General features: G+C 49.0%; 1 protein-coding gene across 2 annotated transcripts in view; it reads right to left on the bottom strand.

The window, feature by feature from the left end:
• The window catches only part of EXOC6B (exocyst complex component 6B), a 267701-nt gene that overhangs the window by 5719 nt on the left and 238331 nt on the right, over positions 1-23651 (bottom strand). For both annotated transcript variants that reach the window (XM_073649495.1, XM_073649503.1), the window contains one exon: positions 6335-6447. In XM_073649495.1, coding sequence (XP_073505596.1) covers positions 6335-6447 — 113 coding nt within the window. The remainder of the gene's footprint in view (positions 1-6334; positions 6448-23651) is intronic.

Here is a 23651-nt window from a genome sequence, read left to right as displayed (position 1 = left end):
TAGCATGAGATTTTTTTCCTTATGGGTCAGAATCTAAAAAAGACATTATGGTCACTGTATCGTCCTCCTGAACAAACACGTTAGTTGCAGTTTGGAGGTCTAAATCCTCCGCACAAAGACTCAGTCAAGTATACAATCCCCATGCACCATTGATGAGTATGTGATACATGGCAGGGCCTCCTGCCAAAACCAGTAGCAAATCCAAAGACATCTGAGGGTCCATAGGGATCCGTGTAAAAATCCAACCTTTATTCCAAAATGCTTAAAACATCACAGCCGTGAGGAGACAAAAATACAGCAACGTTTCGGCCAAATGGCTTTCATACAGTCTTATTGTAGGCTTGAGAAAGGCCATTTGGCCGAAACGTTGCTCTATTTTTGTCTCCTCGTGGCTTTTCCATCTCAAAAAGTTAATTAAATAAATAAAAAATCGTAACATTTTATGAATTTGGTGGAGTTATTACGAATTACACAGTCGGCTACTCATTTGGGCACCACGTAATACTAGACATTCCCTCAATTGGCTGCTCAAAGCCGGGACAACCTATGACGACCATGCCGAGTCCGGTAGTTACACGGCACATACAGATCAGCCAAACCCATAAAGCGAGTCAGTTATGGCCAAATACACAGAGGTTTAGGACAGAAGGCGCAGGACACAGATCCAGGGTAGTACACAGCAGGCATTCATTTTAGTAGCTGCGCCAACACGGCTGTACTTACACGCGGTGTATCCTTTACCAGACAAGAAAGAAGTCACCATGGGGGGAAAAAATAAAACCAAAAGTAAATGTGATGAATGTGAGCAGAGGAAGATGAGACGAGGGAAGGTTCAGGCAACAGTCACTAATAACCGTGCCATAAGATACAAGGATGTAAAACACGCCAGTGAGCAGCTGTAAAGCACAGCTGAAAATGTATAGACTGGTGGAAACAAACTGACTTATAACAGTGACGTTAGAAAAAAGGAAAACAATAAAAGAAGTGGGTGTTAAAGGTAAAGAAAGGGAGAAAAAAAAAAGAAAACAGAGAAGGTGAAAGATTAATGGAAACAGGAAGGGAAGAGACATTTCAGGATGTGGAACAAGCGGCATGTTACGTACAATATGGACATGTTTTTAATAAAAAGCAATTTTAAGTTGAAAATCCATTTTTAAAAATCGGGTTTCTACATCCTCTATGTACCACAGTACATAGCAGATTGAGTTAGCAGTGAATCCATCAGAGAACGCGTTCTGACGGCAAAGGAGAAAATAAAAAAATAAATAAAATAAGGGTTACAGAGGAGACAACGCGCTCACTGGAAACTCATCCTGCACCGTGATACATAGAGGATGTAGAAGACTAAAGCTTCAAAACTTGTAAACACCCCTAGCGCAAACAATTCCAGCATTTACAGTACACAGAAAAAAAACGTCAATATATTTTTAAAAGAAAAAATGAGGAGTGAAAGATTCGGTGGAGAAAGAAAAGTGAACAAGAGAAGGAAAGAACAAAAATAAGAAGGACGAAAGAAATAATAAGGGAAACAAGTCACACACTAAAGATATATGTCAGATAACAGATGGAAGGGGGAGAGTAACAGTATGAGAGGCGTAAAGTGCTGGTGAAGACAAGATTTAAGGAGAAGTGTGGGCTGACAATAGACTGGTAAGGGACCTGTACATGGGACCTCCACATACAGGGGGCACAGGCTCTACAGTCCTGTATTCCAGAACCCTCTGCTGCCACATGAGGCTTCACGACTGTGTAAGATTAGAGGCACGTAGCACGGCTGGCTCCATATATTCCTATGGGTTGTGTTACAGTACATGACACAGAACAGAAGGAAGAAATGATGATGATTTCTCCTATTACTCAGCGGGTGTCATCTATCCCGCAGTGCCCTGATGATTTCTGCTATTACTCAGCGGGTGTCATCTATCTCGCAGTGCCCTGATGATTTCTGCTATTACTCAGCGGGTGTCATCTATCTCGCAGTACCCTGATGATTTCTGCTATTACTCAGCGGGTGTCATCTCTCTCGCAGTACTCTGATGATTTCTGCTATTACTCAGCGGGTGTCATCTATCTCGCAGTACCCTGATGATTTCTGCTATTACTCAGCGGGTGTCATCTATCCCGCAGTGCCCTGATGATTTCTGCTATTACTCAGCGGGTGTCATCTATCTCGCAGTGCCCTGATGATTTCTGCTATTACTCAGCGGGTGTCATCTATCCCGCAGTACCCTGATGATTTCTGCTATTACTCAGCGGGTGTCATCTATCTCGCAGTACCCTGATGATTTCTGCTATTACTCAGCGGGTGTCATCTATCCCGCAGTACCCTGATGATTTCTGCTATTACTCAGCGGGTGTCATCTATCCCGCAGTACCCTGATGATTTCTGCTATTACTCAGCGGGTGTCATCTATCTCACAGTACCCTGATGATTTCTCCTATTACTCAGCGGGTGTCATCTATCCCGCAGTACCCTGATGATTTCTGCTATTACTCAGCGGGTGTCATCTATCCCGCAGTACCCTGATGATTTCTGCTATTACTCAGCGGGTGTCATCTATCTCACAGTACCCTGATGATTTCTGCTATTACTCAGCGGGTGTCATCTATCCCGCAGTACCCTGATGATTTCTGCTATTACTCAGCGGGTGTCATCTATCCCACAGTGCCCTGATGATTTCTCCTATTACTCAGCGGGTGTCATCTATCTCGCAGTGCCCTGATGATTTCTGCTATTACTCAGCGGGTGTCATCTATCCCGCAGTGCCCTGATGATTTCTGCTATTATTCAGCGGGTGTCATCTATCCCGCAGTGCCCTGATGATTTCTGCTATTACTCAGCGGGTGTCATCTATCCCACAGTGCCCTGATGATTTCTGCTATTACTCAGCAGGTGTCATCTATCCCGCAGTACCCTGATGATTTCTGCTATTACTCAGCGGGTGTCATCTATCCCGCAGCGCCCTGATGATTTCTGCTATTACTCAGCGGGTGTCATCTATCCCGCAGCGCCCTGATGATTTCTGCTATTACTCAGCGGGTGTCATCTATCTCACAGCACCCTGATGATTTCTGCTATTACTCAGCGGGTGTCATCTATCCCACAGTGCCGTGATGATTTCTGCTATTACTCAGCAGGTGTCATCTATCCCACAGCGCCCTGATGATTTCTGCTATTACTCAGCGGGTGTCATCTATCCCACAGTGCCCTGATGATTTCTGCTATTACTCAGCAGGTGTCATCTATCCCGCAGTGCCCTGATGATTTCTGCTATTACTCAGTGGGTTTCATCTATCTCGCAGTGCCCTGATGATTTCTGCTATTACTCAGCAGGTGTCATCTATCTCACAGTACCCTGATGATTTCTGCTATTACTCAGCAGGTTTCATCTATCCCACAGTGCCCTGATGATTTCTCCTATTACTCAGCAGGTTTCATCTATCCCACAGCGCCCTGATGATTTCTGCTATTACTCAGCGGGTGTCATCTATCCCGCAGTGCCCTGATGATTTCTCCTATTACTCAGCGGGTGTCATCTATCCCGCAGTGCCCTGATGATTTCTGCTATTACTCAGCGGGTGTCATCTATCTCGCAGTACCCTGATGATGTCTGCTATTACTCAGCGGGTGTCATCTATCCCGCAGTGCCCTGATGATTTCTCCTATTACTCAGCGGGTGTCATCTATCCCGCAGTAACCTGATGATTTCTTTTATTACTCAGCGGGTGTCATCTATCCCGCAGTAACCTGATGATTTCTCTTATTACTCAGCGGGTGTCATCTATCCCGCAGTACCCTGATGATTTCTCTTATTACTCAGCGGGTGTCATCTATCGCGCAGTACCCTGATGATTTCTCCTATTACTCAGCGGGTTTCATCTATCTTGCAGTACCCTGATGATTTCTGCTATTACTCAGTGGGTTTCATCTATCTCGCAGTACCCTGATGATTTCTGCTATTACTCAGCAGGTGTCATCTAACCCGCAGTGCCCTGATGATTTCTGCTATTACTCAGTGGGTTTCATCTATCCCGCAGTACCCTGATGATTTCTGCTATTACTCAGCGGGTGTCATCTAACCCGCAGTACCCTGATGATTTCTCCTATTACTCAGCGGGTGTCATCTATCCCGCAGTAACCTGATGATTTCTTTTATTACTCAGCGGGTGTCATCTATCGCGCAGTACCCTGATGATTTCTCCTATTACTCAGCGGGTTTCATCTATCTTGCAGTACCCTGATGATTTCTGCTATTACTCAGTGGGTTTCATCTATCTCGCAGTACCCTGATGATTTCTGCTATTACTCAGCAGGTGTCATCTATCTCGCAGTACCCTGATGATTTCTGCTATTACTCAGCAGGTGTCATCTAACCCGCAGTGCCCTGATGATTTCTGCTATTACTCAGTGGGTTTCATCTATCCCGCAGAACCCTGATGATTTCTGCTATTACTCAGCGGGTGTCATCTAACCCGCAGTACCCTGATGATTTCTGCTATTACTCAGCGGGTGTCATCTATCCCACAGTACCCTGATGATTTCTGCTATTACTCAGCGGGTTTCATCTATCTCGCAGTACCCTGATGATTTCTGCTATTACTCAGTGGGTTTCATCTCTCTCGCAGTACTCTGATGATTTCTGCTATTACTCAGCGGGTTTCATCTCTCTCGCAGTACTCTGATGATTTCTGCTATTACTCAGCGGGTGTCATCTATCTCGCAGTACCCTGATGATTTCTCCTATTACTCAGCGGGTGTCATCTATCCCGCAGTACCCTGATGATTTCTCCTATTACTCAGCGGGTGTCATCTATCCCGCAGTACCCTGATGATTTCTGCTATTACTCAGCGGGTGTCATCTATCTCGCAGTACCCTGATGATGTCTGCTATTACTCAGCGGGTGTCATCTATCCCGCAGTGCCCTGATGATTTCTCCTATTACTCAGCGGGTGTCATCTATCCCGCAGTAACCTGATGATTTCTTTTATTACTCAGCGGGTGTCATCTATCCCGCAGTAACCTGATGATTTCTCTTATTACTCAGCGGGTGTCATCTATCCCGCAGTACCCTGATGATTTCTCTTATTACTCAGCGGGTGTCATCTATCGCGCAGTACCCTGATGATTTCTCCTATTACTCAGCGGGTTTCATCTATCTTGCAGTACCCTGATGATTTCTGCTATTACTCAGTGGGTTTCATCTATCTCGCAGTACCCTGATGATTTCTGCTATTACTCAGCAGGTGTCATCTAACCCGCAGTGCCCTGATGATTTCTGCTATTACTCAGTGGGTTTCATCTATCCCGCAGTACCCTGATGATTTCTGCTATTACTCAGCGGGTGTCATCTAACCCGCAGTACCCTGATGATTTCTCCTATTACTCAGCGGGTGTCATCTATCCCGCAGTAACCTGATGATTTCTTTTATTACTCAGCGGGTGTCATCTATCGCGCAGTACCCTGATGATTTCTCCTATTACTCAGCGGGTTTCATCTATCTTGCAGTACCCTGATGATTTCTGCTATTACTCAGTGGGTTTCATCTATCTCGCAGTACCCTGATGATTTCTGCTATTACTCAGCAGGTGTCATCTAACCCGCAGTGCCCTGATGATTTCTGCTATTACTCAGTGGGTTTCATCTATCCCGCAGTACCCTGATGATTTCTGCTATTACTCAGCGGGTGTCATCTAACCCGCAGTACCCTGATGATTTCTGCTATTACTCAGCGGGTGTCATCTATCCCACAGTACCCTGATGATTTCTGCTATTACTCAGCGGGTTTCATCTATCTCGCAGTACCCTGATGATTTCTGCTATTACTCAGTGGGTTTCATCTCTCTCGCAGTACTCTGATGATTTCTGCTATTACTCAGCGGGTTTCATCTGTCTCGCAGTACTCTGATGATTTCTGCTATTACTCAGCGGGTGTCATCTATCTCGCAGTACCCTGATGATTTCTCCTATTACTCAGCGGGTGTCATCTATCCCGCAGTACCCTGATGATTTCTGCTATTACTCAGCGGGTGTCATCTATCCCGCAGTACTCTGATGATTTCTGCTATTACTCAGCGGGTGTCATCTATCTCGCAGTACCCTGATGATTTCTGCTATTACTCAGCGGGTGTCATCTATCTCGCAGTACCCTGATGATTTCTGCTATTACTCAATGGGTTTCATCTCTCTCGCAGTACCCTGATGATTTCTGCTGTTACTCAGCGGGTGTCATCCGTCTCGCAGTACCCTGATGATTTTACTTAACCATAAGATGCAATATTACTATTTATAGTACTCCTTATACATAACCTACATGACATTAGGGTGCACTTACTTCTCCAGTAATGTGAGGGCGGTGGTGGGGTTGACCCGCAGGTATTTGCAGTTCGGCTGCCCGTAGTCTGCAAGGTACGTTGACCAGTCCCATTTAATGAAAAGATCCAATAGCTGTAGTGAAACAAAAAGAAATAATGTGAAAACCGCCCTATAATGACGGAATTTCTCTCACATCATCCAATCCTGAGTTCAATCCCAGCACATTCCTTATGGTAGAGGGAAAGGATTAAGATCAATTACCTGGAGGGACACGAGGATGGCTGCAGTCAGGCCCAGACCATTACTACACATAGCTTCTCTGTACCAGGCTGTATACACATGACGTCCATGCCCATTACTGCAGACAACAGGACACCCGCTAGACCCCACAACTGCTCCAAATGACAGTGAATGCCACCCACTGTCCTATGCTTGGGTAAGTCCACATACCCTCCCTCTTTAGTGACTATTCCAAATATTTGCACCCACATTTTTACAAGTCTTTTAGTATTGTTTTTAAAAGGGAAACACACAATATGCAGGCTGGGGTCAAGGGCGGTGGGGCCGCCTACAATCCAGGACTTCTCCTGTGTCACTACGACCGCAAACGCATGGAAGACTCTACTGAATAATACACTTAAACTTTTCACCTTCAAAGTAAAAGAAAAAAAACAAACCCCAAGTGCACAGGCATGTAAAGTGTCAGGGGGTTGGAGAATTTCAGTCTGTACCTTCTGGGGAAGATTCCAATACAAAATATGCAAATACTATTAATTCTTTCAAGCCTGCCGTCTCCAGCGCCATCCAGGCCCATACATCAAACGTGACAGGACACACACTCAGAGAAAAATGTATTTACCCAAATCCTGTTTGAGTAGAGGATTAACATAGCAGCTCTGGATGGGTGGAGGTGACGGGCTGTCACTCATCTGGAAAATACCAGGAGCCAGAGCCGGCCGGCCGGCCGATCCACCGCAGCGCAGACACCTAGTGAGCAGCTCGGTAACATTGTGGTGAATGTAAAGGGTCGGCCAGAAGATGGCCACTGATGGGGTCAGAGCCCACCAAGCACCACACCATGAAATATTACAAATGTCACCTACAGGGGTCTCACCAGACCTTCCCTCCGACCTGAGCAGACCTTTCATACACAGAGGTCGTTAAGCTACAGATCCCAGCATGGCCAAATAGTCAACCGCTGAAGAGTCACAGGTTGGAGACCTCCATCATAAGGAAAACGCTTGACCGACCTTTCTGGCTCTATAGACATCTCACAGGACCCCGCACAGTATAGACCACTGTATGAACATCTCACAGGACCCCGCACAGTACAGACCACTGTATGAACATCTCACAGGACCCCGCACAGTACAGACCACTGTATGGACATTTCACAGGACCCCGCACAGTACAGACCACTGTATGGACATCTCACAGGACCCCGCACAGTACAGACCACTGTATGGACATCTCACAGGACCCGGCACAGTACAGATCACTGTATGGACATCTCACAGGACCCCGCACAGTACAGACCACTGTATGGACATCTCACAGGACCCCGCACAGTACAGACCACTGTATGGACATCTCACAGGACCCCGCACAGTACAGACCACTGTATGGACATCTCACAGGACCCGGCACAGTACAGATCACTGTATGGACATCTCACAGGACCCCGCACAGTACAGACCACTGTATGGACATCTCACAGGAACACGCACAGTACAGACCACTGTATGGACATCTCACAGGACCCCGCACAGTACAGACCACTGTATGGACATCTCACAGTACCACGCACAGTACAGATCACTGTATGGACATCTCACAGGACCCCGCACAGTACAGACCACTGTATGGACATCTCACAGGACCACGCACAGTACAGATCACTGTATGGACATCTCACAGGACCCCGCACAGTACAGACCACTGTATGGACATCTCACAGGAACACGCACAGTACAGATCACTGTATGGACATCTCACAGGACCCCGCACAGTACAGACCACTGAATGGACATCTCACAGGACCCCGCACAGTACAGACCACTGTATGGACATCTCACAGGACCCCGCACAGTACAGACCACTGTATGGACATCTCACAGGACCCCGCACAGTACAGACCACTGTATGGACATCTCACAGGACCACGCACAGTACAGATCACTGTATGGACATCTCACAGGACCCCGCACAGTACAGACCACTGTATGGACATCTCACAGTACCACGCACAGTACAGATCACTGTATGGACATCTCACAGGACCCCGCACAGTACAGACCACTGTATGGACATCTCACAGGACCACGCACAGTACAGATCACTGTATGGACATCTCACAGGACCCCGCACAGTACAGACCACTGTATGGACATCTCACAGGAACACGCACAGTACAGATCACTGTATGGACATCTCACAGGACCCCGCACAGTACAGACCACTGTATGGACATCTCACAGGACCCCGCACAGTACAGACCACTGAATGGACATCTCACAGGACCCCGCACAGTACAGACCACTGTATGGACATCTCACAGGACCCCGCACAGTACAGACCACTGTATGGACATCTCACAGGACCCCGCACAGTACAGACCACTGTATGGACATCTCACAGGACCACGCACAGTACAGATCACTGTATGGACATCTCACAGGACCCCGCACAGTACAGATCACTGTATGGACATCTCACAGGACCCCGCACAGTACAGACCACTGTATGAACATATCACAGGACCCCGCACAGTACAGATCACTGTATGGACATCTCACAGGACCCCGCACAGTACAGATCACTGTATGGACATCTCACAGGACCCCGCACAGTACAGATCACTGTATGGACATCTCACAGGACCCCGCACAGTACAGATCACTGTATGGACATCTCACAGGACCCCGCACAGTACAGACCACTGTATGGACATCTCACAGGACCCGGCACAGTACAGACCACTGTATGAACATATCACAGGACCCCGCACAGTACAGATCACTGTATGGACATCTCACAGGACCCGGCACAGTACAGACCACTGTATGGACATCTCACAGGACCCCGCACAGTACAGATTACTGTATGGACATCTCACAGGACCCCGCACAGTACAGACCACTGTATGGACATCTCACATGACCCCGCACAGTTCAGACCACTGAATGGACATCTCACAGTACCCCGCACAGTACAGACCACTGTATGGACATCTCACAGGACCCCGCACAGTACAGACCACTGTATGGACATCTCACAGGACCCCGCACAGTACAGACCACTGTATGGACATCTCACAGGACCCCGCACAGTACAGATTACTGTATGGACATCTCACAGGACCCCGCACAGTACAGATCACTGTATGGACATCTCACAGGACCCGGCACAGTACAGATCACTGTATGGACATCTCACAGGACCACGCACAGTACAGATCACTGTATGGACATCTCACAGGACCCCGCACAGTACAGATTACCGTATGGACATCTCACAGGACCCCGCACAGTACAGACCACTGTATGGACATCTCACAGGACCCCGCACAGTACAGACCACTGTATGGACATCTCACAGGACCCCGCACAGTACAGATTACTGTATGGACATCTCACAGGACCCCGCACAGTACAGATCACTGTATGGACATCTCACAGGACCCCGCACAGTACAGATTACTGTATGGACATCTCACAGGACCCCGCACAGTACAGACCACTGTATGGACATCTCACAGGACCCCGCACAGTACAGACCACTGTATGGACATCTCACAGGACCCCGCACAGCACAGACCACTGTATGGACATCTCACAGGACCCCGCACAGCACAGACCACTGTATGGACATCTCACAGGACCCCGCACAGTTCAGACCACTGAATGGACATCTCACAGGACCCCGCACAGTACAGATTACTGTATGGACATCTCACAGGACCCCGCACAGTAAAGACCACTGTATGGACATCTCACAGGACCCCGCACAGTACAGATTACTGTATGGACATATCACAGGACCCCGCACAGTTCAGACCACTGAATGGACATCTCACAGGACCCCGCACAGTACAGACCACTGTATGGACATCTCACAGGACCCCGCACAGTAAAGACCACTGTATGGACATCTCACAGGACCCCGCACAGTAAAGACCACTGTATGGACATCTCACACGACCCCGCACAGTAAAGACCACTGTATGGACATCTCACAGAACCCCGCACAGTAAAGACCACAGTATGGACATCTCACAGGACCCCGCACAGTACAGACCACTGTATGGACATCTCACAGGACCCCGCACAGTAAAGACCACTGTATGGACATCTCACAGGACCCCGCACAGTACAGATTACTGTATGGACATCTCACAGGACCCCGCACAGTACAGATTACTGTATGGACATCTCACAGAACCCCGCACAGTAAAGACCACTGTATGGACATCTCACACGACCCCGCACAGTAAAGACCACTGTATGGACATCTCACAGAACCCCGCACAGTAAAGACCACTGTATGGACATCTCACAGGACCCCGCACAGTACAGATTACTGTATGGACATCTCACAGGACCCCGCACAGTACAGACCACTGTATGGACATGTCACAGGACCCCGCACAGTTCAGACCACTGTATGGACATCTCACAGGACCTCGCACAGTACAGACCACTGTATGGACATCTCACAGGACCCCGCACAGTACAGATTACTGTATGGACATCTCACAGGACCCCGCACAGTACAGACCACTGTATGGACATCTCACAGGACTCCGCACAGTTCAGACCACTGAATGGACATCTCACAGGACCCCGCACAGTACAGATTACTGTATGGACATCTCACAGGACCCCGCACAGTAAAGACCACTGTATGGACATCTCACAGGACCCCGCACAGTACAGATTACTGTATGGACATGTCACAGGACCCCGCACAGTTCAGACCACTGAATGGACATCTCACAGGACCCCGCACAGTACAGACCACTGTATGGACATCTCACAGGACCCCGCACAGTAAAGACCACTGTATGGACATCTCACAGGACCCCGCACAGTACAGATTACTGTATGGACATCTCACAGGACCCCGCACAGTAAAGACCACTGTATGGACATCTCACACGACCCCGCACAGTAAAGACCACTGTATGGACATCTCACAGAACCCCGCACAGTAAAGACCACTGTATGGACATCTCACAGGACCCCGCACAGTACAGATTACTGTATGGACATCTCACAGGACCCCGCACAGTACAGACCACTGTATGGACATGTCACAGGACCCCGCACAGTTCAGACCACTGTATGGACATCTCACAGGACCTCGCACAGTACAGATTACTGTATGGACATCTCACAGGACCCCGCACAGTACAGACCACTGTATGGACATCTCACAGGACCCCGCACAGTACAGAGTACCATATGGACATCTCACAGGACCCCGCACAGTACAGATTATCGTATGGACATCTCACAGGACCCCGCACAGTACAGAGTACTGTATGGACATCTCACAGGACCCCGCACAGTACAGATCACTGTATGGACATCTCACAGGACCTCGCACAGTACAGACCACTGTATGGACATCTCACAGGACCCAGCACAGTACAGATTACTGTATGGACAACTCACAGGACCTCGCACAGTACAGATCACTGTATGGACATCTAACAGGACCCCGCACAGTACAGATCACTGTATGGACATCTAACAGGACCCCGCACAGTACAGATCACTGTATGGACATCTCACAGGACCACGCACAGTACAGACCACTGTATGGACATCTCACAGGACCCCGCACAGTACAGACCACTGTATGGACATCTCACAGGACCTCGCACAGTACAGATCACTGTATGGACATCTCACAGGACCCCGCACAGTACAGACCACTTTATGGACATCTCACAGGACCTCGCACAGTACAGATTACTGTATGGACATCTCACAGGACCCCGCACAGTACAGAGTACTGTATGGACATCTCACAGGACCCCGCACAGTACAGAGTACTGTATGGACATCTCACAGGACCACGCACAGTACAGAGTACTGTATGGACATCTCACAGTACCCCGCACAGTACAGAGTACTGTATGGACATCTCACAGTACCCCGCACAGTACAGAGTACTGTATGGACATCTCACAGGACCCCGCACAGTACAGAGTACTGTATGGACATCTCACAGGACCCCGCACAGTACAGAGTACTGTATGGACATCTCACAGTACCCCGCACAGTACAGAGTACTGTATGGACATGTCACAGGACCCCGCACAGTACAGAGTACTGTATGGACATCTCACAGGACCCCGCACAGTACAGACCACTGTATGGACATCTCACAGGACCCCGCACAGTACAGATCACTGTATGAACATCTCACAGGACCCCGCACAGTACAGACCACTGTATGGATATCTCACAGGACCCTATAATAAAGCTCAGCCTCAGGTAATAGTAATCAGCAGTCGTGGACGTCAGCAGCGTGGAGTCCTGGCTTTCTGTGCGCACTGACAGTGCCGGTGCTCAGGTGGCTGATGTGTGTACATATCTCCGTGCAGCACATGCTCAGCGCTGAGTCAGGCCTCCGTCTTCACCTCTACGTGAACCTACAGTCACCCAGATGTGAACCTGCACGCCTGCTCCTGACACGCATCTAGTGATTCATAATAAATGGATTATTATCCGGGGACTTTCTAGGAGGCAGGGAAGGGATTTACATAAAGGGAAGGAATATTAATCTGCTGCTGAGAACAAACAGGCGCAGCGCTTCCTAAGTGACACTGAGCACACACGCGATAACGCCGGCTAAATATAGAGCCATGGCGGACAACCAGTGCGGCTGAGCACCTACATATCTGCAAGCCGCTGCCCTCTGTTATCAGCCATTCCGGTGACCTGCTGCCGAAAATACACAAAAACAAGCAAGTGTGACATCCTGTATCACAAAAGCAAAAAAAATAAATAAATAAAAGTCTATTTGAGCCATGCAATCCCGTCACAAAAGATCGGAAATTCTAGTAAATGGCGGACTGAAGGACTTTTTAAAAAAAATATAAGCTTCCAAAATTTTGGATAGTCGTTAGCCTCTTCACAGCACTATTGATTGGCTCTGATCCGGGACCTGAGACCTCCCCGATCGCTCACACAAGATACAGGGGCGGACGTATCATTGCAGACGCACAGGGGCCCAAGAGGTCAGGGGGCCACATCCACCTACATAGCAGGTGGAGGAGCTATTAGACTGCACAGGGCCCATATATTGCTCCTGCACAGGGGCCCCTTCTGTCTGTCCGCATCTCAAGACACAGGGCACAAGTGCCCGCTTATACATGAGCGCGCCCACAGTGGTATCCTGTGCCCATGAATAAGCACTTCTGCCCAGTGTTTAGATCGATTAGTGGGATCTAAGAACCTGGACCCCCACTAGTCTACAGTGCTCTTAAGGGGCTGCAGCTTATTTGCTTAGACCTCAAAATCTTTCTCAAGGAGCCGAAGCTCGGCCACCAGTTGACGTGAATTGTGCAAGGGAATGAGAAACGCCTAAAGTCGGTTTACAAGGGGCGGTTTATGGCCAAAGTTGAGTTTGGATCGACCACATACAAGTCGATCAGCGCTCATGAATGGTCCCGACATTAGGTCATAAATGCATAATGTCTGCGAGAAACTCCACGATGCCCTGTGCTGCAGATAACGAGGATTTCATGGCCCTGAGGTGGCTCTTGGTTAACGACTACACCCAAGCAGAGCTAAGACCTGGGTGCCCTACCGCTTCCCGCACAGGAGTGCACAGATGCCAGCTGGAGGAGCCGGACAACACGCTGCCGGTATGTGGCAAATACAAGCGCCGAGATGTGCGGGCCTGGAGGAGACAGGAGGATCCCCCGCTGTTTGCACAGTGATGAGTGGTGGTATGAAGGCATGCAGGAAACATGAATGAATAGAGGGGGATCACTGAGGGAAAGTGATGAGTGAGGGGCAGATCAGTGACACCAGCTCCGCAGAGCCGCTCGTGTCCAGACTGCACAGGCCTCCTCTACCGCTCCAGCCGAGGAGTCAGCACTGAAGGAGACAAGAATAGCCTGAAGTCCTGGCGGAGACAAAAAAGGTGAAGATGAGGGAGCAGCAGCCCGTCCCGAAAACGTCAAAACACACACGTCAAATAATACATTCCTGGAGCTGCACCTATGTAATCCACGCCAAGCCAAGAATGTGGGGGCTGTCATGTGGACATACGTGCTGCTATGATGGGCATTCTACGCAGTAACACGTGTGCACTCACTGAGCAAATACCGTATAATACCTATATTCTATATGTACAGCTGGTATAACCTCCTGTATATAATATATACAGTTAGGTCCAGAATTGTTTGGCCAGTGACCGAATTTTCGTGATTTCAGCTCTGCAGGCCGCTATTTTGTTTTTTTTTTTGTTTATTTAAAATGAAACAACTGAGATGTAATTGAAGTGGAGACTTTCAGGTTTAATTAAAAGTCTTGATACAAAGTTTAGGAATTGCAAGCACTTTTCTACAAAACCACCTCATTTCAGGGGCTCAGAAGTCATTGGACAAATTAACTTTACCATAAATAAAATGTTCATCTTTATTACTTTGTAGAGAATCCTTTGCAGCAAAGACTGCCTGAAGTCTGGAGGCCATGGACGTCACCATCGCTGGTCTCCTCCTGTGTGAGGCTTTGCAGCAATGACGGCCTGAAGTCTGGAGGCCATGGACGTCACCATCGCTGGTCTCCTCCTGTGTGAGGCTTTGCAGCAATGACGGCCTGAAGTCTGGAGGCCATGGACGTCACCATCGCTGGTCTCCTCCTGTGTGAGGCTTTGCAGCAATGACGGCCTGAAGTCTGGAGGCTATGGACGTCACCATCGCTGGTCTCCTCCTGTGTGAGGCTTTGCAGCAATGACAGCCTGAAGTCTGGAGACCATGGATGTCACCATCGCTGGTCTCCTGTGTGAGGTTTTGCAGCAATGATGGCCTGAAGTCTGGAGGCCATGGATGTCGCCATCGCCGGTCTCCTCCTGTGTGAGGCTTTGCAGCAATGATGGCCTGAAGTCTGGAGGCCATGGACGTCACCATCGCTGGTCTCCTCCTGTGTGAGGCTTTGCAGCAATGACGGCCTGAAGTCTGGAGGCCATGGACGTCACCATCGCTGGTCTCCTCCTGTGTGAGGCTTTGCAGCAATGACGGCCTGAAGTCTGGAGGCCATGGACGTCACCATCGCTGGTCTCCTCCTGTGTGAGGCTTTGCAGCAATGACGGCCTGAAGTCTGGAGGCCATGGACGTCACCATCGCTGGTCTCCTCCTGTGTGAGGCTTTGCAGCAATGACAGCCTGAAGTCTGGAGACCATGGATGTCACCATCGCTGGTCTCCTGTGTGAGGTTTTGCAGCAATGATGGCCTGAAGTCTGGAGGCCATGGATGTCGCCATCGCCGGTCTCCTCCTGTGTGAGGCTTTGCAGCAATGATGGCCTGAAGTCTGGAGGCCATGGACGTCACCATCGCTGGTCTCCTCCTGTGTGAGGCTTTGCAGCAATGACGGCCTGAAGTCTGGAGGCCATGGACGTCACCATCGCTGGTCTCCTCCTGTGTGAGGCTTTGCAGCAAAGACGGCCTGAAGTCTGGAGACCATGGATGTCACCATCGCTGGTCTCCTGTGTGAGGCTTTGCAGCAATGATGGCCTGAAGTCTGGAGGCCATGGATGTCGCCATCGCCGGTCTCCTCCTGTGTGAGGCTTTGCAGCAATGATGGCCTGAAGTCTGGAGGCCATGGACGTCACCATCGCTGGTCTCCTCCTGTGTGAGGCTTTGCAGCAATGATGGCCTGAAGTCTGGAGGCCATGGACGTCACCATCGCTGGTCTCTTCCTGTGTGAGGCTTTGCAGCAATGACGGCCTGAAGTCTGGAGGCCATGGACGTCACCATCGCTGGTCTCCTCCTGTGTGAGGCTTTGCAGCAATGACGGCCTGAAGTCTGGAGGCCATGGACGTCACCATCGCTGGTCTCCTCCTGTGTGAGGCTTTGCAGCAATGACGGCCTGAAGTCTGGAGGCCATGGACGTCACCATCGCTGGTCTCCTCCTGTGTGAGGCTTTGCAGCAATGACGGCCTGAAGTCTGGAGACCATGGATGTCACCATCGCTGGTCTCCTGTGTGAGGCTTTGCAGCAATGATGGCCTGAAGTCTGGAGGTCATGGACCTCACCATCGCTGGTCTCCTGTGTGAGGCTTTGCAGCAATGATGGCCTGAAGTCTGGAGGCCATGGACGTCGCCATCGCTGGTCTCCTCCTGTGTGAGGCTTTGCAGCAATGATGGCCTGAAGTCTGGAGGCCATGGACGTCGCCATCGCTGGTCTCCTCCTGTGTGAGGCTTTGCAGCAATGACTGTCTGAAGTCTGGAAGCCATGGATGTCACCATCGCTGGTCTCCTCCTGTGTGAGGCTTTTCAGCAGGCCTGAAGTCGGGAGACCATGGACGTCACCATCGCTGGTCTCCTCCTGTGTGAGGCTTTGCAGCAATGACGGCCTGAAGTCTGGAGACCATGGATGTCACCATCGCTGGTCTCCTGTGTGAGGCTTTGCAGCAATGACGGCCTGAAGTCTGGAGGCCATGGACGTCACCATCGCTGGTCTCCTCCTGTGTGAGGCTTTGCAGCAATGACGGCCTGAAGTCTGGAGGCCATGGACGTCACCATCGCTGGTCTCCTCCTGTGTGAGGCTTTGCAGCAATGACGGCCTGAAGTCTGGAGACCATGGATGTCACCATCGCTGGTCTCCTGTGTGAGGCTTTGCAGCAATGATGGCCTGAAGTCTGGAGGCCATGGATGTCGCCATCGCCGGTCTCCTCCTGTGTGAGGCTTTGCAGCAATGATGGCCTGAAGTCTGGAGGCCATGGACGTCACCATCGCTGGTCTCCTCCTGTGTGAGGCTTTGCAGCAATGATGGCCTGAAGTCTGGAGGCCATGGACGTCACCATCGCTGGTCTCCTCCTGTGTGAGGCTTTGCAGCAATGACGGCCTGAAGTCTGGAGGCCATGGACGTCACCATCGCTGGTCTCCTCCTGTGTGAGGCTTTGCAGCAATGACGGCCTGAAGTCTGGAGACCATGGATGTCACCATCGCTGGTCTCCTGTGTGAGGCTTTGCAGCAATGATGGCCTGAAGTCTGGAGGCCATGGATGTCGCCATCGCCGGTCTCCTCCTGTGTGAGGCTTTGCAGCAATGATGGCCTGAAGTCTGGAGGCCATGGACGTCACCATCGCTGGTCTCCTGTGTGAGGCTTTGCAGCAATGATGGCCTGAAGTCTGGAGGTCATGGACGTCACCATCGCTGGTCTCCTCCTGTGTGAGGCTTTGCAGCAATGATGGCCTGAAGTCTGGAGGTCATGGACGTCGCCATCGCTGGTCTCCTCCTGTGTGAGGCTTTGCAGCAATGATGGCCTGAAGTCTGGAGGCCATGGATGTCGCCATCGCTGGTCTCCTCCTGTGTGAGGCTTTGCAGCAATGACGGCCTGAAGTATGGAGGCCATGGACGTCACCATCGCTGGTCTCCTCCTGTGTGAGGCTTTGCAGCAATGACGGCCTGAAGTCTGGAGGCCATGGACGTCGCCATCGCCGGTCTCCTCCTGTGTGAGGTTTTGCAGCAATGATGGCCTGAAGTCTAGAGGCCATGGACGTCGCCATCGCCGGTTTCCTCCTGTGTGAGGCTTTGCAGCAATGATGGCCTGAAGTCTGGAGGCCATGGACGTCGCAATCGCTGGTCTCCTCCTGTGTGAGGCTTTGCAGCAATGACGGCCTGAAGTCTGGAGGCCATGGACATCACCATCGCTGGTCTCCTCCTGTGTGAGGCTTTGCAGCAATGACGGTCTGAAGTCTAGAGGCCATGGACGTCACCATCGCTGGTCTCTTCCGGTGTGAGGCTTTGCAGCAATGATGGCCTGAAGTCTGGAGGTCATGGACGTCACCATTGCTGGTTTCCTCCTGTGTGAGGTTTTGCAGCAATGATGGCCTTAAGTCTAGAGGCCATGGACGTCGCCATCGCCGGTTTCCTCCTGTGTGAGGCTTTGCAGCAATGATGGCCTGAAGTCTGGAGGCCATGGATGTCACCATCGCTGGTCTCCTCCTGTGTGAGGCTTTGCAGCAATGATGGCCTGAAGTCTGGAGGCCATGGACGTCGCCATCGCTGGTCTCCTCCTGTGTGAGGCTTTGCAGCAATGACTGCCTGAAGTATGGAGGCCATGGACGTCACCATCGCTGGTCTCCTCCTGTGTGAGGCTTTGCAGCAATGACGGCCTGAAGTCTGGAGGCCATGGACGTCGCCATCGCCGGTCTCCTCCTGTGTGAGGTTTTGCAGCAATGATGGCCTGAAGTCTAGAGGCCATGGACGTCGCCATCGCCGGTTTCCTCCTGTGTGAGGCTTTGCAGCAATGATGGCCTGAAGTCTGGAGGCCATGGACGTCGCAATCGCTGGTCTCCTCCTGTGTGAGGCTTTGCAGCAATGACGGCCTGAAGTCTGGAGGCCATGGACATCACCATCGCTGGTCTCCTCCTGTGTGAGGCTTTGCAGCAATGACGGTCTGAAGTCTAGAGGCCATGGACGTCACCATCGCTGGTCTCTTCCGGTGTGAGGCTTTGCAGCAATGATGGCCTGAAGTCTGGAGGCCATGGACGTCACCATTGCTGGTTTCCTCCTGTGTGAGGCTTTGCAGCAATGATGGCCTGAAGCCTTGAGGCCATGGACGTAACCATCGCTGGTTTCCTCCGGTGTGAGGCTTTTCCAGCAATGACGGTCTGAAGTCTGTAGGCCATGGACATCACTATTGCTGGACTCTTCCGGTGTGACGCTTTGCATCAGTGACGGCCTGAAGTCTGGAGAATATGTACGTCACCAACACTGGTTTCCTCCTGTGTGAGGCTTTGCAGCAATGACTGCCTGAAGTCTGGAGGTCATGGACATCACTATCGCTGGTCTCTTCCGGTGTGAGGCTTTGCAGCAATGACGGCCTGAGGTCTGGATGTCACCAGCGCTGGTTTTCTACTGCGTGAGGCTTTGCAGCAATGACGGCCTGAAGTCTGAAGGCCATGGATGTCACCATCGCTGGGTTTCCTCCTTTGTGAGGCTTTGCAGCCTTTAGTGCAGCGACTTCAGTTGTTGGTTGTTTGTGGGTCTTTCTGCCTTCAGTTTTGTCTTCAGCCTGTGAAATGCGGCTCGATGGGCTGAGATCTTGTGATGGCTCGGCCATTGCAGAATATTCCTCTTTTTTGATTTCGCAGGATGTTTTTGGTCATTGTCCATCTGTACTGTGAAGCGCTGTCCAATCAGCCTTACTGCATTTGGTGAATCTGAACATAAAGTCTCGCTCTGTACACACAGGATTCATCCGGCTGGTTTTCAGTCACATCATCAATAACCATGTGTGACCTGGTGTCATTGGAAGCCATGCCTGCCCGCGTCATCACACAGCCTCCACAATGTGTTACAGAGGATGTGCTGTGCTGAGAATCAGGAGTCGCTTCAAGCCTTCTCCAGACTTTCTTCTTCCCATTATTCTGTTACAGGCTGATCTTAGTTTTGCTTTTCCAGAACTGGGTGGCTTCTTTAGATGTTTTCTTTTTGGTAAAGTCTAATCTGGCCTTTAGATTTTTCAGGCAGCTTAATGGTTGCACCTTGTGGTGAACCCTCTGAATTTGCTCTCATGAAGTCTTCTCTATATGGTAGACTTAGATACTGAGATACAGACTTCCTGGAGAGTTCTCACTGGATGTTGTGAAGAGGTTTTTCTTCACCATGGGAATGATTCTGCAATCATCCACCACTGTTGTCTTCTGTGGACATCCATACCTTTTAAGTTCCCAATCTCACCAGTGTGCTGTTTCTCTTGCAGAATTTTCCAAACTGTTATTTTGACTGTTCCTAACATTTCTGCTCTCTCTGATAGATTTCTTCTTTTTTTTCAGCGTAATAATGGTCTGTTTCTTATTCATTGACAGCTCATTTGACCGTATGTTGTGGGTGCACAGCAACAGCTTCCAAACGCAAATGCCGCACCTGGAATCGGCTCCAGACCTTTTACCTGCTCAATTGATGATGGATTAACAAGGGAAAAGCCCATGCAGCTCGATAAAGAGCTTCTGAAATAGTTGTCCAATTACTTTTGGTCCCTTTAAAAAGAGGCAGCTACATGTTAAAAGAGCTTTAAAGCCTAAAGACTTACTCCAATTAGGATGTGAATCCCCTCAAATTAATGAATTATATAACTCGATCATCAATATGTTTTGGCAAACAACTACAATGCCAAAAGGAGTCACAGTCCAAATATTTCTGGACCTAACTGTACAGCTGATACATAATTATATACGGAATATACTCAGGTTATACCAGCTGTACATACATAATTATATATGGAATATACCCAGGATATATGTACAGCTGGTATAACCTGGGTATCTCCTGTATATAATTATATATGTACAGCTGGTATAACCTGGGCATCTCCTGTATATAATTATACATGTACAGCTGGTATAACCTGGGCATCTCCTGTATATAATTATACATGTACAGCTGGTATAACCTGGGTATCTCCTGTATATAATTATATATGCACAGCTGGTATAACCTGGGTATCTCCTGTATATACTTATATATGTACAGCTGGTATAACCTGGGTATCTTCTGTATATAATTATATATGTACAGCTGGTATAACCTGGGCATCTCCTGTATATAATTATATATGTACAGCTGGTATAACCTGGGTATCTCATGTATATAATTATATACAGTGCCTACAAGTAGTATTCAACCCCCAGCAGATTTAGCTGGTTGACACATGCGGAATTAACTTGGCATTGTGACATTTGTACTGTAGATCAGCCTGGAAGTGGGAAATGCACTGCAGCAAATATTGTTTTTTTTTTTTTTTTTTTTTTTTTTTTTTTAAATGTTAAAAGTTAATTCAGAGTGTCATTTATTATTCAACCCCTCAAACCACAAGAATTCTGTTTGGTCCCCCTAAAGTATTAAGAAGTAGTTCAGGCACCAAGAATAATGAGCTTCACATGTGTGGATTAAAGATCTCTTTTGCCAGCCTTTTCTGACTATTTAAGACCCTCCCCAAACTTGTGAACAGCACTCAGACATGGTCAACATGGGAAAGACAAAGGAGCATTCCAAGGCCATCAGAGACAATATCGTGGAGGGTCACAAGACTGGCAAGGGGTACAAAACCCTTTCCAAGGAGTTGGGCCTACCTGTCTCCACTGTTGGGAGCATCATCCGTAAGTGGAAGGCTTATGGAACTACTGTTAGCCTTCCACGGCCTGGACAGCCTTTGAAAGTGTCCTCCCGTGCCGAGGCCAGGCTTCTCCGAAGAGTCAAGGCTAACCCAAGGACAACAAGGAAGGAGCTCCGGGAAGATCTCATGGCAGTGGGGACATTGGTTTCAGTCAATACCATAAGTAAGGTACTCCACCGCAATGGTCTCCGTTCCAGACGAGCCCGTAAGGAACCTTTACTTTCAAAGCGTCATGTCAAGGCTCGTCTACAGTTTGCTCATGATCACTTGGAGGACTCTGAGACAGACTGGTTCAAGGTTCTATGGTCTGATGAGACCAAGATCGAGATCTTTGGTGCCAACCTCACACGTGACGTTTGGAGACTGGATGGCACTGCATACGACCCCAAGAATACCATCCCTACAGTCAAGCATGGTGGTGGCAGCATCATGCTGTGGGGCTGTTTCTCAGCCAAGGGGCCTGGCCATCTGGTCCGCATCCATGGGAAGATGGATAGCACGGCCTACCTGGAGATTTTGGCCAAGAACCTCCGCTCCTCCATCAAGGATCTTAAGATGGGTTGTAATTTCATCTTCCAACAAGACAACGACCCAAAGCACACAGCCAAGAAAACCAAGGCCTGGTTCAAGAGGGAAAAAGTCAAGGTGTTGGAGTGGCCTAGTCAGTCTCCTGACCTTAACCCAATTGAAAACTTGTAGAAGGAGCTCAAGAATAAAGTCCACATGAGACACCCAAAGAACCTAGATAACTTGGAGAAGATCTGCATGGAGGAGTGGGCCAAGATAACTCCACAGACCTGTGCCGGCCTGATGAGGTCTTATAAAAGACGATTATTAGCTGTAATTGCAAACAAGGGTTATTCCACAAAATATTAAACATAGGGGTTGTATAATAATTGACCCACACTTTTATGTTTAAAATTTAATAAAATTCAACTGAGCAACATAACTTTTTGGTTTGTAAGATTTATGCTTCTGTTCATAAAACCTACTCTCGTTTGCAGTTTGAAGGCTCTAACTTATTTGCATCTTATCAAACCAGCTAAATCTGCAGGGGGTTGAATACTACTTGTAGGCACTGTATGTACAGCTGTTATAACCTGGGTATCTCATGTATATAATTATATATGCACAGCTGGTATAACCTGGGTATCTCATGTATATAATTATATATGTACAGCTGGTATAACCTGGGTATCTCATGTATATAATTATATATGCACAGCTGGTATAACCTCTATATATTCAGTATATGATGACATGTGTACTGCTGATATAACCTGGGCATCTTCTGTATGCAATTACACATGCATATCTGGTATAACCTGGGTACCTTCAGTATGTAATTCCATGTGTACAGAGCTGTGGATATCTCTAGCATTAGCTCATGTCATCAGAGGTGATGTGTGACTGTCAGGTAATATATGGCGTGGGGCAGACTCCCATATTTGTCAGCAGAGTTCATTCCAGTTACAGCGGGTGGCGGAGGGGCCAGGATTACACAGTGGAAGGACTGCTGCTCTGTGTCAGATTAAACTCTGGATGGCCTCGTATGTGTAATACCTCATACACTGTCACACAGTACACAGCGTAACGCAGGACGGGAGCGCTCCTCACTGCCCCAGCACCTAGACCAGGACTGATGGGAGGGTGACCGCAGCCAAAGAGGGAGACCTGTGATACAGCGATATACAGGCCACAAAACAGCTTATGTCTACACAATGCAAGTCACAGCAATAGCACACTACATTATATTGCTTCTAAAATGCTCTGTGCTGTTGAAGACCCTTGTTCCACAAATTAACATAACGTATGGACTCCTGGGGGACTCATATTTGACTCTGCAGAAGTGAACAATAACCTATTGCTTACACTGGGGACGATACACATATATACAACACAGATAAGATCCGCACTCCAATATGCAGGGTGTGGTATTTTTAATCAGAAAGAATTTATGAAAATACAATCCATAA

This window comes from Phyllobates terribilis, unplaced genomic scaffold, assembly GCF_046119375.1.
Source record: "Phyllobates terribilis strain yellow unplaced genomic scaffold, ASM4611937v1 Scaffold_1__5_contigs__length_1240528914, whole genome shotgun sequence".
NCBI classification, from domain to species: domain Eukaryota; kingdom Metazoa; phylum Chordata; class Amphibia; order Anura; family Dendrobatidae; genus Phyllobates; species Phyllobates terribilis.
This window is presented reverse-complemented; position numbering and strand designations above follow the sequence as displayed.